The sequence below is a fragment of the Buteo buteo genome, chromosome Z, assembly GCF_964188355.1.
Source record: "Buteo buteo chromosome Z, bButBut1.hap1.1, whole genome shotgun sequence".
Classification (NCBI taxonomy): Eukaryota; Metazoa; Chordata; class Aves; order Accipitriformes; family Accipitridae; genus Buteo; species Buteo buteo.
Window position 1 is genome coordinate 19,713,938 of NC_134204.1, and position 14,210 is coordinate 19,728,147.

Sequence of the window (14,210 nt, forward strand, 5' to 3'; positions counted from 1 at the left end):
GGAAGCACAGTGGATGGGAGGGGATCAGGGAGGATCAGGAGCATCATGTACTAATAAAGTTAAGGAAACCTCTGTCTTTTTCTTCATCCAAACACAGGTTTATTTGTTTTTCGCAGAGCATGTTGCCTGCCCTGAGAATCCTACAGGAAGGCAGCACGGGGGATATGGAGCTGCCAGGACTGCAGCGAGATTCCTGGTGCCTGCAGAAAAGCTGGGCTCTCCAGGCATGGGTGCAACCCAACCACCCCAGCCACGACCAAGGCATCCAACACACGCACAGGGGTCACTGGCAGCTCCGGCGTGACGAGATGGGAAGGAATGCTTCAGCATTCAGAGGTCTTGCTGTATTAACACCTATTTAATTGCTATATTTGCCCATTCTGCAAAAATTAAGCCACACATGTGGCTTATGCGTGGTCTGTGGCCACCCAGAAGATAGATGGACAATTGACTATGCTTGAGTAGTGCTGGCGCCTATTTTGGGAGAGCAAGAAAGCCAGAACACGCCAGTTTGTCAGTCCAAGTTTCCTCAGACAGTCACAAACCCCAGTGGAAACCACATTAAGACCTGCCAAACTGGAGATAGTGGTGCCTATCAAGTTATCAGTCCAACTTGTAAAATTCCTATTTTCAGCAGACACAACAAAAACAGGAAATATTTACCATCTTTGCAGGTGTCAGGAAATACTTTCAAAGCCCTGCTGTGACCTGACAGTCCATTTAAATAGATAGCAAACATGTACAGAAGTGATAATAAATATATTTTCATTTAAAATATATACTTTGGTGTGTTTGCTCTATTATGTATGTCACAGCAGATCAGAGTGGCAATTTTATATTGTTAATCACACTGTGGTGATTAGACAGTGATATGTCTCCCAATACTTCTGTGAATATATTTATATAATGAAATTGTACATTAAAGTATGTTAAAGATATTTTGCACAGTTGAAGATAATACTGCTGTTTTTCATTAAATGTTCGTCTACACTGGAAATATATTTATTACATATTATTATTAGAAACATGGATGGAATACATCTGATATATTCCAGGCTTTTCTATTCTGTGTACTTCAGACATCTCTCTAAAACATGATGATACATTGTTTGAACTGTAATGGTGTCTGCAACATCCTATAATATGGGTTGTAATAGAAACTAATACTGCATTACAGCATACTTATCAATGTTGTTACATGTTAAATATAAAATGAGAGGCAGTGCAGATATTACTAGCTTAGCTAGTAGTTGAGAAAATAAAGTCTACCTACTAGAAATGAGGCCTATTTGCCAAATGTACTCATACTGGAAATAATATATGACCCCACAGGAGCATGTTGTGTGACAAACCATATCATGACTTTTACCCCAGGAGAGAAGAGCATCTGTAGCTAACTTCAGGCTTGTGTGGGAAGGAAAGATCAGCTAAAAAGAGCATGCCTGCAACGTGGAGTTGCGTGAAGAAAGAAATAAAGTCTAAAAGAAAATCCACATGTGCAAAATAAGGGAAATGAGTTGGAGTGTGCAGTAGGGAGTCAGGAGAGTTGTGAAAGGAAAGGTAGAAAGATGAATTAATTGAAAATAAAGAAAAGGCTGGTGAAGAGTGCTTGGTTCCATGAACATCATTTCATGTCCCTTGGGAGGCAGTTCTGAAGGGCAAGGAGTCCAGGAAGTTTCGACATTCTTCAGGAAGGAAATCTTAAAGGCGCAGGAGCAGGCCATCCCCATGTGCCGAAAGATGAGCCAGTGGGGAAGAAGACCTGCCTGGCTGAACAGGGTGGTTTGGCTGGAACTCAGGAAAAAAAGAAAAGAGAGTTTATGACCTTTGGAAGAAGGGGCAGGCAACTTAGAAGGAGTACAAGGATGTCGTGAGGTTATGCAGGGAGAAAACTAGTAGGGCCAAAGCTCAACTAGAACTTAATTTAGCTACTGCAGTAAAAGACAATGAAAAAGTTTCTATAAATACATAAGCAACAAAAGGATGGCTAAGGAGAATCTCCATACTTTATTGGATGCGGGAGGAAACATAGTGACAAAGGATGAGGAAAAGGCTGAGGTACTTAATGCCTTCTTTGCCTCAGTTTTTAACAGTAAGACCAATTGTTCTCAGAGTACCCAGCCCCCTGAGCTGGGAGACAGGGACAGGGAGCAGAATGAAACCCCCATAATCCACGGGGAAATGGTGGGTGACCTGCTACACCACTTAGACACACAGATGTCTATGGGGCTGGATGGGATCCACCCAAGAGCACTGAGGGAGCTGGTGGAAGTGCTCACCAAGACACTTTCCATCATTTACCAGCAGTCCTGGCTAACCAGGGAGGTCCCAGTGGACTGGAGGTTAGCAAACATGATGCCCATCTACAAGAAGGGCCTGAAGAAGTATCAGGGGAACTACAGGCCTGTCAGCCTGACCTCGGTGCCAGGGAAGGTTGTGGAGCAGATCGCCCTGAGTGCGCTCACATGGCATGTGTAGGACAACCAGGGATCAGGCCCAGTCAGCATGGGTTTATGAAAGGCAGGTCCTGCTTGACCGACCTGATCTCCTTCTATGACATGATGACCCACTTAATGGATGAGGGAAAGGCTGTGGATGTTGTTTACCTAGACTTTAGTAAAGCCTTTGGCACCATTTCCCACAGCATTCTCCTGGAGAACCTGGCTGCTCATGGCTTTGATAGGTATACTCTTTGCTGGGTGAAAGACTGGCTGGGTGGCTGGGCCCAAAGAGTGGTGGTGAATGGAGTTAAATCCAGTTGGTGATCAGTCACAAGTGGTGTTCCCCAGGGCTCAGGGCTGGGGTCCTGTTCTGTTTAATATCTGTATCAGTGATCTGGTCAAGGGGATCAAGCGCACCCTCAGCAAGTTTGCAGATGACACCAAGTTGGGAGGGACTGTTGATCTGCTGGAGGGTAGGAAGGCTCTACAAAGAGATCTGGACAGGCTGGATCAATGCGTCAAGGCCAACTGCATGATATTCAACAAGGCCAAGTGCCAGATCCTGCACTTGGGTCACAACAACCCCATGCAGCGCTACAGGCTTGGGGAAGAGTGGCTGGAAAGCTGCCCGGCAGAGAAAGACCTGGGGGTGCTGGTTGACAGCCGGCTGAATATGAGCCAGCGGTGTGCCCAGGTGGCCAAGAAGGCCAACGGCATCCTGGCCTGTATCAGCAATAGTGTGGCCAGCAGGAGCAGGGAGGTGATCGTTCCCCTGTACTGGGCACTGGTGAGGCCGCCCCTCGAGTGCTGTGTTCAGTTTTGGGCCCCTCACTACAGGAAAGACATGGAGGTGCTGGAGCGTGTCCAGAGAAGGGCAACCAAGCTGGTGAGGGGCCTGGAGCACAAGTCTTGTGAGGAGCGGCTGAGGGAGCTGGGGCTGTTTAGTCTGGAGAAAAGGAGGCTGAGGGGAGACCTTATCGCTCTCTACAACTACCTGAAAGGAGGGTGTAGTGAGGTGGGTGCTGGTCTCTTCTGTCAGGTGGCTGGAGATGGGATGAGAGGAAATGGCCTCAGGTTGTGCCAGGGGAGTCTTAGATTGGATTAGGAAAAATTTCTTCACTGAAAGAGTTGTCAGGCATTGGAACAGGCTGCCCAGGAAAGTGGTGGAGTCACCATCCCTGGAGGTATTAAAAGATATGTAGATGTGGCACTTAGTGACATCGTTTAGTGGTGGATTTGGCAGTCAGGTTTACAGCTGGACTGGATCTTACAGGTCTTTTCCAACCTAAATGATTCTGTGATTCAATGATCATTTGCATTATTTCTTGTACCAGTGTAGTCCCATTGCCACAAGTAGCAATAGGTAGACTTTTCAAAAGATAATGGATAAAATTTACTTATAATTTCATCCTGGAACCTATTCTGTGTGGAGTAATCTGTCATTGGAGCAGCTGAGAAAGTGCAAAGCCATTTTATGAATTTGATGGAAAACAGAAGAAGACATCCCAAAAACATTTGCAGGCATGCCTCTCCTTTCTCCTGACTTGCTGTGTGTGGATCCACAGGTTACTCCTATATGGTAAATCAAACAGTGCCAAGGAGTTGCAGTCACTGCCCCAGGGCTAAATTGTCCCTGGCATGGCAGTGTCCAGGCCAGCAAGAGGACTCCCAAACCCTTCCTGCACTGGGGTTGGCCAGGGACGGGCTGTCCCCAGTGGGCAACTGGATCCAGTCACCTTGTTTTGGCGGTGAAAACAATTGGATGGTATGGACACAAACCATTCTGGTCACAGGAGGCCACCACTCAGCATCAGCAATGGAGAATGGTCCCCAGCAAATTCACTGAAACAGATGTGGCCATTGTGAAATCATTTCTGTGGATTTGGGAGCAAAACTGTGCCTAGTCTGCAAGCAGCATTGCTATGCCATCACCAGCAGTCTTACTCTGTCATTAATGGATAGACACAATAAACAGAGATGCTTTCAGGTTTTTTTATTGAACAATAATAGTCATATACTTTTAAAAACCAACCAGCTTATTAGATTTACATTCAAGAATTTGTAATGTCATTTATGACACTGTTGAAAGATAGTAATAATGTATGCAAATATTTACTACATTCTTTAAATAATTCTCTTTAGTCTGCTGAAGGACTGTGGGTTTGATCCTGCTCTCACTGAAATCAAGAAAAAAATTACTTTTTATGTCAGTAGGTGAGAATCAATACACTTGCTTGTAAATAGCCCAAGACAATATTGCTCCCTCTCAGGCCCAAACATTCAATACAGGTTACAATGTGATATATGGGAGTTTGAGGTTTATGTTTGTTTGTCTCCAATTATCATGGCAAGAGAGCCTGCACTGCCGTACTGATGTTTGGACGCCTACTGCTGTCATAGTCCTCTTGTTCTAGAGCAGCACAGTTCAACACTGCTTTCTCAGGTGAAAGCAGCCTGGTTCCACCAAAGCTGACTTTGGATCATGATTTGGACTCTTTAAAAGCTTTGGAGTTTCTATTGTTCATAGTTTTAAAGGTATGTTTTCAGATCCTGCACCAAACTTTGGCAGCGGTAGTGTGTGCTCCTTCTTTCACTGAAGTCACTGTCAAAGCTCCCATTGATTTCAAAGGAAATAATTCAAACCACATTTCCAATGAGAGTGCCCTGCATTACAAGGCAGTTCCTAAACTCACACAATCCAGGTTCACTCTGACACAGCTACAACATCAATTTCCACTATCTGAGGATCTGGTTGTTTCCAGACTTATCAGCAAACCCATCTCAGTGTGTTACAAATATATCATCTAGTCTGGACTGAATGAGGGACTGCCAGTTCCTACAACATTCTAACATACGTTTTTCTCCTGGCTGAAATGGGACCACTTGCTCATGCAAGTCAGAAGCGAAGGACTGGGTACCAAAGTACTGTAGCCTGTGGCTGCACTACCAGTCACTGAGGGTCCAAGACTTCTCTACATTGGATCAGATGTACTCCTTGTGAGTCACAGCTGGGCTGCAGCCACCGGTGAAGATGGAAAGTACGACAGTCCATTTGCTGGCCTCTGGCATTGGACCCACTCTTCCCCAAGAAACGCAGGCATTGCCTTAAGAGCACCAAAGTAGCTGCTTTATAGAAATAGAGTGAGAAATAATGCTAAGCAGCTTCTTTCATTTTAGGTCCCCCTCTACAAATCTGTATAATTTACCAAGCTGCTGTTTCTCAGCACAGAATTTAACTTTAGAAATCCACCTTAACACAATTTATGTCTGCGGTGTCTTGGCTAAGTTATTCACAATGTATAGACTGAAATGCTGGGTGTTTTCTCGCTGAAGAAAGGGCGTATTTGTCTCTGCAGAATTGTCACCAAAATTCCAAAAACCAGAAGATGACTAATGACTAACGTTGGTTTATTTAATTCACACTGTTGTGCTCATATGTTATTATTATTATTGTGATTCAGGGGTGTTGCTTTCTATCCTGGGATTTGTTGATGTGCTTTTCTTTCATGTTGGCTCCACACCAATAGTTTCACTCACCCAAACTGTCCACTGAATTCAGTGAGAGCTTTCCTGGCCTCAGGCTACAAGAGTCAACCTCTGGCATTATTTAAATGAGGAGGGTTGAATCGTGCTGGTTTTTTAATATTACTGTACATTCAGGAATCCACGATACATTTCTCTGTTCAAATACTTATCAAAACAAATATCAAAAATCATATACACTGTACAGTCTATTTTTAAGTAAACATTTTTCTCATGAAAAACAGAATCACAATTGGCCTTCAGAGGTTACATTTTCATATGCTATAGATCTACTTTGTTCTTAAAGTGTGTTGTTGCATGTTCAATAATCTGTGAGAAATGCATTCACTTGAAAGTCTTATGAGTGTAACTAAATATCAGCGAGGATTTAGCCATTTCATTACTGGAGAATGAATAGCTTTCTCCTTAACGAATTCCTCTTTTACAGAATTGCCATCCCCTGATGCCATGTCGTTCTCTGAAAATACACAAAAATAAAGGTGGATTTCATGAAAATGAGAGAATTAAAACATTGTCTTGCAGCAATGTCCCTGGTTTGGGGAACACTTCAGAAAAACCTTAGCTAGCAAATCTTGCAGGGATCTTCCTGAATGCCTCCAGTTATCTAGTTGCAAAATTTCTGCCAAATTATGGCATAAGCCAGATGTGCTTTCTAATAGTTCAAGCATAAGTCAAGTGATTTGAGTTCAGTTTCAGTTCTCACTGTAACACTCCAGTGTGACATGGGACCAAGCAGCACATCCTCAATAGCTACAGCAGCAAATTAAATATGCCTGCAGCTGTTCTCTGACTGAAGCCAGCTGGCATGGAATAGCCTGGTGCATGCCACTAAACGCTCTTACTCTCCAAAAAAAAGGTAAAAGTTATCCAGTTTGTCTACTGGAAGTGGTCCCTTGCTGACACTGATTCCTGAGCTGTGGCTGAGGTTGTTTGGCATGGCCTACCTAGGCTGGGATAAAGCATGCTGGCTGCTGCCCTACTGTTTGACCATGAAGGTGGTCAAATTGCAATACACAGGAACACACTCTGGCACCATTAAGTTTACTAGGATATATGTAGCCATAATGTCTTTATAAAATATATGGGCCAGAAACTTGCCTGTTTAAAACACAGAAGCATTCACAGCTATTTTAATTTGCTGAGGATCTGTCCTAGATGCTATAGCTGCCTCTGAAGACCACTGTTAAATGAAACCCCATGTGACCATCCCATGCAGTACTACCCACAGTGTTACTGGTCTACTTCCAGTGATGAGGACAGAAAACAGGGTGAAACCTTTGCATAGGTAAAAAATACCAATTGTTTCTATGAGTTCAGTATCTTATCCTGGCTGAGATCAGGCAAGCTGCTAAATATTGAGGCAGCAGAAGGTTTGGGGCCAAGGGAAGGAGAGGAAAGGGGAGGAAGAACTGATGAAAACAGGCTATCTGGGAAGATTTGGAATATAGGCTAGATACAGAAAAAAGCAAGACAGGAATATTTTTTTGTGTTATTTCAGCACCCTTGGTAATAAACAAAACCTGGAAAGGCAAAAGAGCACAACCATATAGAAAGATACAAAAGGATCAGGACTGATCCATCTCGCAAATTTTTTTTTCAAGATCATTTAAAATGTCATGTAAGTGTAAGCTGAAGAACTTTGCTTCTGTCTAACTTTCACTAAACAGAAAGTGGGGGAAAGATAAATCATGTATTAAGGCAGCAAACTCTTCATAGCTTAATATAACAGGAGAAAATCAAAATAAGGCACACAAACTGCAGTTGGAGGAGAAATAAATTTCAAAGATGTTTGGGTGAAATCCTAGAAAAGCTCCCAGTAGGTCTAGGATTAAATCTCTGATATTTATTTAAAATCTTTACATTTGTATTGATTTTGATGGGTGAACATTGTTCAAATATACCTCAGTATCATCAGGTGGAGAATAAAAGAGGAAGAAATTTTAATCCCAGCTTTCAAATCTTCAGTGATCACTCCTTCCTGCCTCAAAAACACTCCAGTTTCTCACATGCCTTTTTTGTAATTCTGTAAAGAACTGTTACAGGCTTCAGACATAATCTTAAATCTAAGAACTTATTCCAGAGATACTGTGATAAATGTCTACAATAAAACATTCCATAAAACAGTTCACTGACATCTCAAAATGTATAAAGCTCTGTCTTCATGGAAGAAGGATGTTACTTTTACCACATATTAGCTAACAGTAGTAAATGCAGCCTAGTGAAATCCTATTCTACACAAAGTAGGTACATGCATCGCATCTGAACTGACTACTGCAAATCCTGGCACAGGTGATGTTGTACTGCTAGTGCATGCAGCAGCTGTGAAGTATTTTGCCCATGTGAGGATTTCAAAATGTTTTCAGCATGTGTCACAGCTCACCAAATTCCTTGCCTTATGTTAAGGGAGCTGCCAATAAAAAAAATAAACGTACCTTGTGTTGTTAGCTGTTTGCACAGCTCCACCAAAGTACACATCACTCACGCACAGCATGCAAGTAGATCATGTAAAAGGTGATTTCTGCTAAAGTCAACTGCCCCACAAAGTCTTACCTGTGTGTGAAACTATTTTTCGTCGATTTGGAGGCTTTGAAGCAGACAGTTGAAAAAATGGGAACTTCAAACACTTCCCGGTTACTCTGTCACAGATGCCAGAGGGACAGTTGCAGGTTTTCCTGCATTCCATTCCATAGGTACCATAGGGACACTCTGAAAAAAAGTAATATTGCAAAGCAGTCCTCAGTGATCCAAGTCAGCTGCCAGCACTCTTAATAGCTGGTCTGCTTATATCCTTAAAAGTGGAAAACCTTTGAGGAGAGGTCAGCTAAACCTTGACTATGGGATTTCAGCATACTGACTGCTTATTACAAGCATTTTCCAGTTTTAACAAACCTTGACACACATGATATACATCATTTCTTTTCCTATAACTTATTTACAATGTGCCAACAGTAATCCTTCTCTGAAACACTCTTAGTATTAAAATGCAAATTAAAGGCAGGATGACTATGTAAGTATGTAATCATAGAGGATGTAGTTAAAGGACTAGCATCGGATTTAGAAAAGAAGAATACTTCAGCAAGTTCCTGAATTCATTGTTTGGGCGTGATATTATCTGACTTACATGACCGTCATGATTTAGAGCTGCAATCTATTGCTAGTGCCAGGCTGCCTGTGGCCAGGGCCACTGCACATAGCCTTGGTGGAGACTGCCGCCCCGACCCTGAGGAGCTATCCAGCAAACACACCCTCTGCCTGGAGGTGCTCCCAGCTCTTGGTAAGAGCCTTCCGCTATGTAACACACCTTCTCAGACAGCAAAGGTCTGCCTTCCCATGGCAGACAGCAAAGAGCAAACTTACATTTCCAGCCTAAAGAGTGAGTATGCTCTAAAGGGATCACTGGCACTAAGGTGGCTGCTGGTTGTATTGCATCTGGTCACATACTGCCCTGAGCCAAATCTCCTGCCCCTGAGCAAGCTTGTACAGGAGCACCAAAGGGCAGCTGTCAGGATGGGACCAAATGTTTTCTGAAAAAAATTAAGTCAGGTGCAGAGGATTTGCCCCATCCCATAGCTGACACCTATCATGTGCTGGATCACATAGCTTCCTAGAGGGTTTAAACTTGGGGTCACAGCCCTTGTCTTCCTCTGCCTTGCTGTTGAACAGGGCACCTTCCCAGAGCCATAGCTGAAGAGGTGGAGACAAGGAAAATCCAGCTCCAGAATCCCCTTTCCAAACCCCTCGTCATGGTTTAATGAAACAAGAGATCATCCCAAGAGAAGTTTGGGATGTCCCAGGAGAAAGGTCTTTATGCTCGAGCTGTCCTTGCCAACCCAGGGTGCAGGTCACCTTAAATGACAAGTCCTGGAGAGTTTCCAGTTCAAGTCCTAAGGGCAGGTGAATGACCATTCAGGGCTGGACCAAGGATCCATTCAGCCCAGGCTCCCACAAAACACTTAAGAAAGAAGATGACCATGGTAAGCACAAATGATACCTCTTCCCCTATATTCTCCCCCATTTTCAGCTCTGGGATGTCCTGAGCCAGCCATAGTTTCTGTGCATGTAACATCCCACAACAGGGTTACCCTTCTCAGTTTGTCCAGTCTCCTCTTGAACCAATGCAAATACTTAGTTTCACCATACAGACTAGGCTATCTGAAAACCAGGCTAATGCCCCCAGATGAAACCAACATATTACAACTCTCTACATGTCCAATGGTTATGCTTTTATAAATGAAAAACAATGGAAAATCAACTAATTCCCTGCTAGGGAGCGCAGAGTGAATTCCTCCAGCCTGGAGGACCTCACAGAGCTTCACCATACTCCCCTTCCCAAGCAAGGACACTCTTTGATCTACTGTTTGTCCACATAAACCAGAAACAAAATCCTGCTAAAGCAAAACAGGTTTTGTGTGCACAAACCTCCCTGAGGGACGAGCTGAGAGCACACACCACATGGAGCATTAATCTGCCTGCTGCAGGTGCTTAGCTGCTGAGCCCAGAGAGGTGGGATGCAAAGCTGTGTACAACGGCATGGAAACAAGTCTGAGCCCAAAGCACTTGGCTCCGTGTGGAATAATCCTGACATTGATGTTGCTCTTCAGATTTGACGAAACTGACATATGAGTCAATTTTACTTTCAGAAGGTTTTGTTCAGCAGGAGTCTGCTCCTAAATAAATTGCAAATAGCTCCCAGTGATCTAAGGGAAGCAAAAGCAGGTTCTTTGCTGTGACAGTTATACCTCAGATTTAGAGGGTATTTACTAATAAAAGTGCAGAGCACCAGTTTTCCTTAGTCTGTTTTGAACAATAATGACATTGCTATTGATTATAATACTAAATACTAAATACTTATAATACTAAAAGTACTCAAAAAATTGCTCTGAAACATATACTGTCCATGTTTTACCCACTTCAGAAATCAGAAATTGAAGAACAGAGTTCAGGTTATTTTTCCACCACTTCAAAGTAAATCAGTTGCAGGCAACCAGAGAGAATATACCCATCCTGACTCTGTGAATTATTACAAGCATGGAAGTTACTAAAATGAGTGAGTGATGTGGTATCATAGCTATAAACATACAGAAAATAAAAATACTTGGCCCCATACTTTGCCTGATAAAATTCAAATACATCCAGAGAGAGACTGCACTATCTCAGAGCTGAGATGAAAAAAGGTAAATAATTAGAAATTACATTGATAATATTTAGTGAAAATAAATATATGGGGAATATAAGCCTTAAATACCAATTTACAATTCCAAGTCAAGATACGGCTTTCTTGAAATTAATGATAGTTTTTTCACTGACTCACTGGAAAAAAAAAACATTTTATTTTACATTTTTTACAGAGCTTCCAAGATTCAGCTACAGGGATTCATATCTCATGTTCTTCAATGTTTCTTTTTTCCCATTTGAAATGTGCTATTGCAAAGAAATTCCTACGAGGACAGGGAAAAGTATATAATCATTCAAAAGAACTGTTAAAAGAAATATAGGTGGTATCTTGTACTGCAGTAATTTTTAATGAAGTGAAGATCAGTCAACTATCTCAGTAAAATAGTTTTCTGGTGGGTGCACCAGAGAAATTATCTTTACGTGTAAATTCTAGTCTTCAGAAATAAAAGTAGTATTTTGGGTTTCACCCTTTAACATGCACATGAATTTGGTTTTAATACCAATGTAAGTAAGTGTGTGCTTATTGAGTGTGTATGTGAGTCAGCCTGAATGATTTTTTGCGGCATCTGGTCCTAAGTCATTACTTTAACTGAGGCTATTAATACTCGGGTTATTTAACTGCCAAGACATCTCCACTTTTAAGGAAGTTATTCAAAAGCATATCTGTATCTACTTACTGAAGTGGTACACGAACACAGGAAAACTCACTGCATTCATAGTTTGCAAAGCCTTTTTTTAAAATTATTTATTTTAGAATCTTTCATCCTACTTCCTAGTAATTTAATACCTCCTCTCCTTTTAAAGAGTCTCCTTTTTGCATGGAGTGGGGATAGGTCTTAAACGAAAAATGCCATAATAGTTACGACTAAAGATATCAGCATGCAGCATACCTGGAATAAGCTGAGAGCTGTGGCTGGCTGGTCACCTCACAGCTCCTGTTCTGTTAGTCCCATCTTTCAGGCAGGAGGGTCTCTCTTTTTCTCCCCTGACTACATCCCTAGCGTAGCTAAGCACCTCAAAGGCAGGACTGAATTAAACACGACAACGTCCCCAGGCGCTCAGGCAGTGCTGTTATCTCCATCTTCCAGACCCCAGAGAGAACACCTGGTCCCTGGGCAGGCAGCCGGCAGTGCCAGAGGCAACCTTACCCCAGGAAGAGCACGGCAGGGGCAGGGACCCAGTGACAAGTTTGGACTTGCAGGATTTAAGTCTTTACAATTTATAGAAAGCCACCCACCAAAGCAGAGGAAGGATCAGGACTAGTGCCTGGGTCTCCCAAGTCCTAATCAAAAATCTCATCTCCAAGCACAGCCCATCCGTATTTCCTCACACGTGTCCCTAAGTCTAAACAATATTCTCACATAAATAACCCTGTCCTACCTACACGTAACACCTTTTAATACCAGCAGGTATTTTTCACTTTCTTCTTGGCTAAGGGCTGAGCTGGAAAAATCCCATTTTAGACCTTTCAAGCAGGAGGCAAGCTCTATATGTAGGTTGCTGTAAAACTGCCACAGTGGGTGCATGCAAAGTGAATATTGTTACCTTTGCAGATACCAAATTCATCACCAAAGTCATCCTCCTCAGTGTAAAACTGGCACTTCAGCCCAGGACCACACTTGACACCATCCATACCCGAGACCGTACGATAGCAAGTCTCCCCCAGAGCAGCTGCACACACTCTGCAACAGCCACAGTCATCCAGCACCGTTCGCTTACAGCGCAAGGTACTTTTGCATGCGTTACTGTCACAGGGCTCGGGACAATCTACTGCATATTTCGCACTCCAAGCAGTTCCAGCGTGCACGGGCATCAGGAGGAGTGTGAGAAACAGGAAGCCCTTCATGTCTTGCAGGGGTAAATGCTCCGTCCCAAAGAGCAGGCTCTAATGCTCAGCCTGTTGGTGCCTTGTGCCGAGGGAAGCAGTGGTACAGAATCCAAAGTGGTAGCTGCACACATCAGCCTACAAGTTTATGAGCTTTATACAGTGTGTTGCCCACATGCTGCACCGTCGTCAGCTTCCTCAATCCGGCAGCGCTGCTCCTGCCAGCCTCCCTTGTTTCAGTTTATGAAATCCAGGATGAAGGTTGGATTAGCACTCTGCTGCCATCCAGGAATTGAAAAGCCTGAGCTGATGTAATCTGTTATGTTTAGTTGGTTGTTTTGCATGAGGACTAAAAACTCTCTCACATCCGTCTCAAATGCTCAAGGACGTCTGCCAAAAGGAAAAAAAAACAAACCCACACACAACCAAGAAAAAAAAAAACAAACCCCAACCCCAAGTAGGTTGCATACCTTCCTGCAGGACAGGGATCGCTCTGACACTGGGCACACTGCTGACAGGACAGCTCTGCCTTGGTAACACAGCTTATGCGACCAGAAGAAAATCACACTGAATCTTCTCACTGATGAAAGAATAATCTTTAAAAGAATAAATCTTTGCCATTGCCTTCAAGGGGTTACGGACAGTTACTTTAAGGAACAAAGTGAGATCATGTCATTTAACAGCTGAGCTCAGATGTTTCAGTAGTGTTTTTCCTGCCTGCATCAAAATGGTACTTTTTAATCAGTATTTAGGTGGAGATGAATTAAACATTTTACTCAAGGATTACTGTTAGAACTAAAACCAGGTCAGACAGAAACCAGCATGTTGTGGGATCTTCCACAGGAAATTCAGAGGAATGATCAATGAGCTGCCTCGACCTCACAACCAAAGGGGGAAATCCCCATCCATCACCAGCACCATCTGCACAGCCTTAACGTGGATCTGGGGGTGGGGGGGGAGGGCTGATTCTCCTCCCCTTTACACCACTTCTATCCTGATCAAACTCTGTGGGATGCCCTGATGTTGTTCTTCAATGAAAGCAGTGTAAATAAACAGAAAATAAGTTTCAATTTCCCCCATCCCCCTTCTTAGACTTTATTCACACTGCCAGAGCCTTGACAAGAAACAGCAAACAACTGAAGAGTTTAGTGAAACAGATGAGCCACCAGAGAGATGGAAATTTCTGCTCTAAAGAAAGATCTACAGGGAAGGAAAGAAGGAATAAA

The 14,210-nt window shown here is 43.0% G+C and overlaps 1 protein-coding gene across 1 annotated transcript; it reads right to left on the reverse strand.

Annotated features, from left to right (window-relative positions):
- Window positions 1–4,425: 4,425 nt before the first annotated feature.
- ESM1 (endothelial cell specific molecule 1) lies at window positions 4,426–13,480 on the reverse strand. Its single transcript, XM_075021901.1, has 3 exons — window positions 12,705–13,480; window positions 8,535–8,690; window positions 4,426–6,441 (listed from the first exon to the last, which is right to left on the reverse strand). The coding sequence occupies exons 1-3, from the start codon at window positions 13,003–13,005 to the stop codon at window positions 6,341–6,343; spliced, it is 558 nt and encodes a 185-aa protein (XP_074878002.1). The 5' UTR covers window positions 13,006–13,480; the 3' UTR covers window positions 4,426–6,340.
- Between the last annotated feature and the right edge of the window lie 730 nt (window positions 13,481–14,210).

What these genes read in the sequence shown, in the direction of transcription:
- ESM1 (XM_075021901.1), bottom strand. Translation starts at nt 13,005, where the DNA reads ATGAAGGGCTTCCTGTTTCTCACACTCCTCCTGATGCCCGTGCACGCT. An exon ending in TGAATTTGGTATCTGCAAAG is followed by an intron (nt 8,691 to 12,704) that starts GTAACAATATTC and finishes ACTTTTTTTCAG; the next exon opens with AGTGTCCCTATGGTACCTAT. An exon ending in AAAAATAGTTTCACACACAG is followed by an intron (nt 6,442 to 8,534) that starts GTAAGACTTTGT and finishes GTGTATTTTCAG; the next exon opens with AGAACGACATGGCATCAGGG.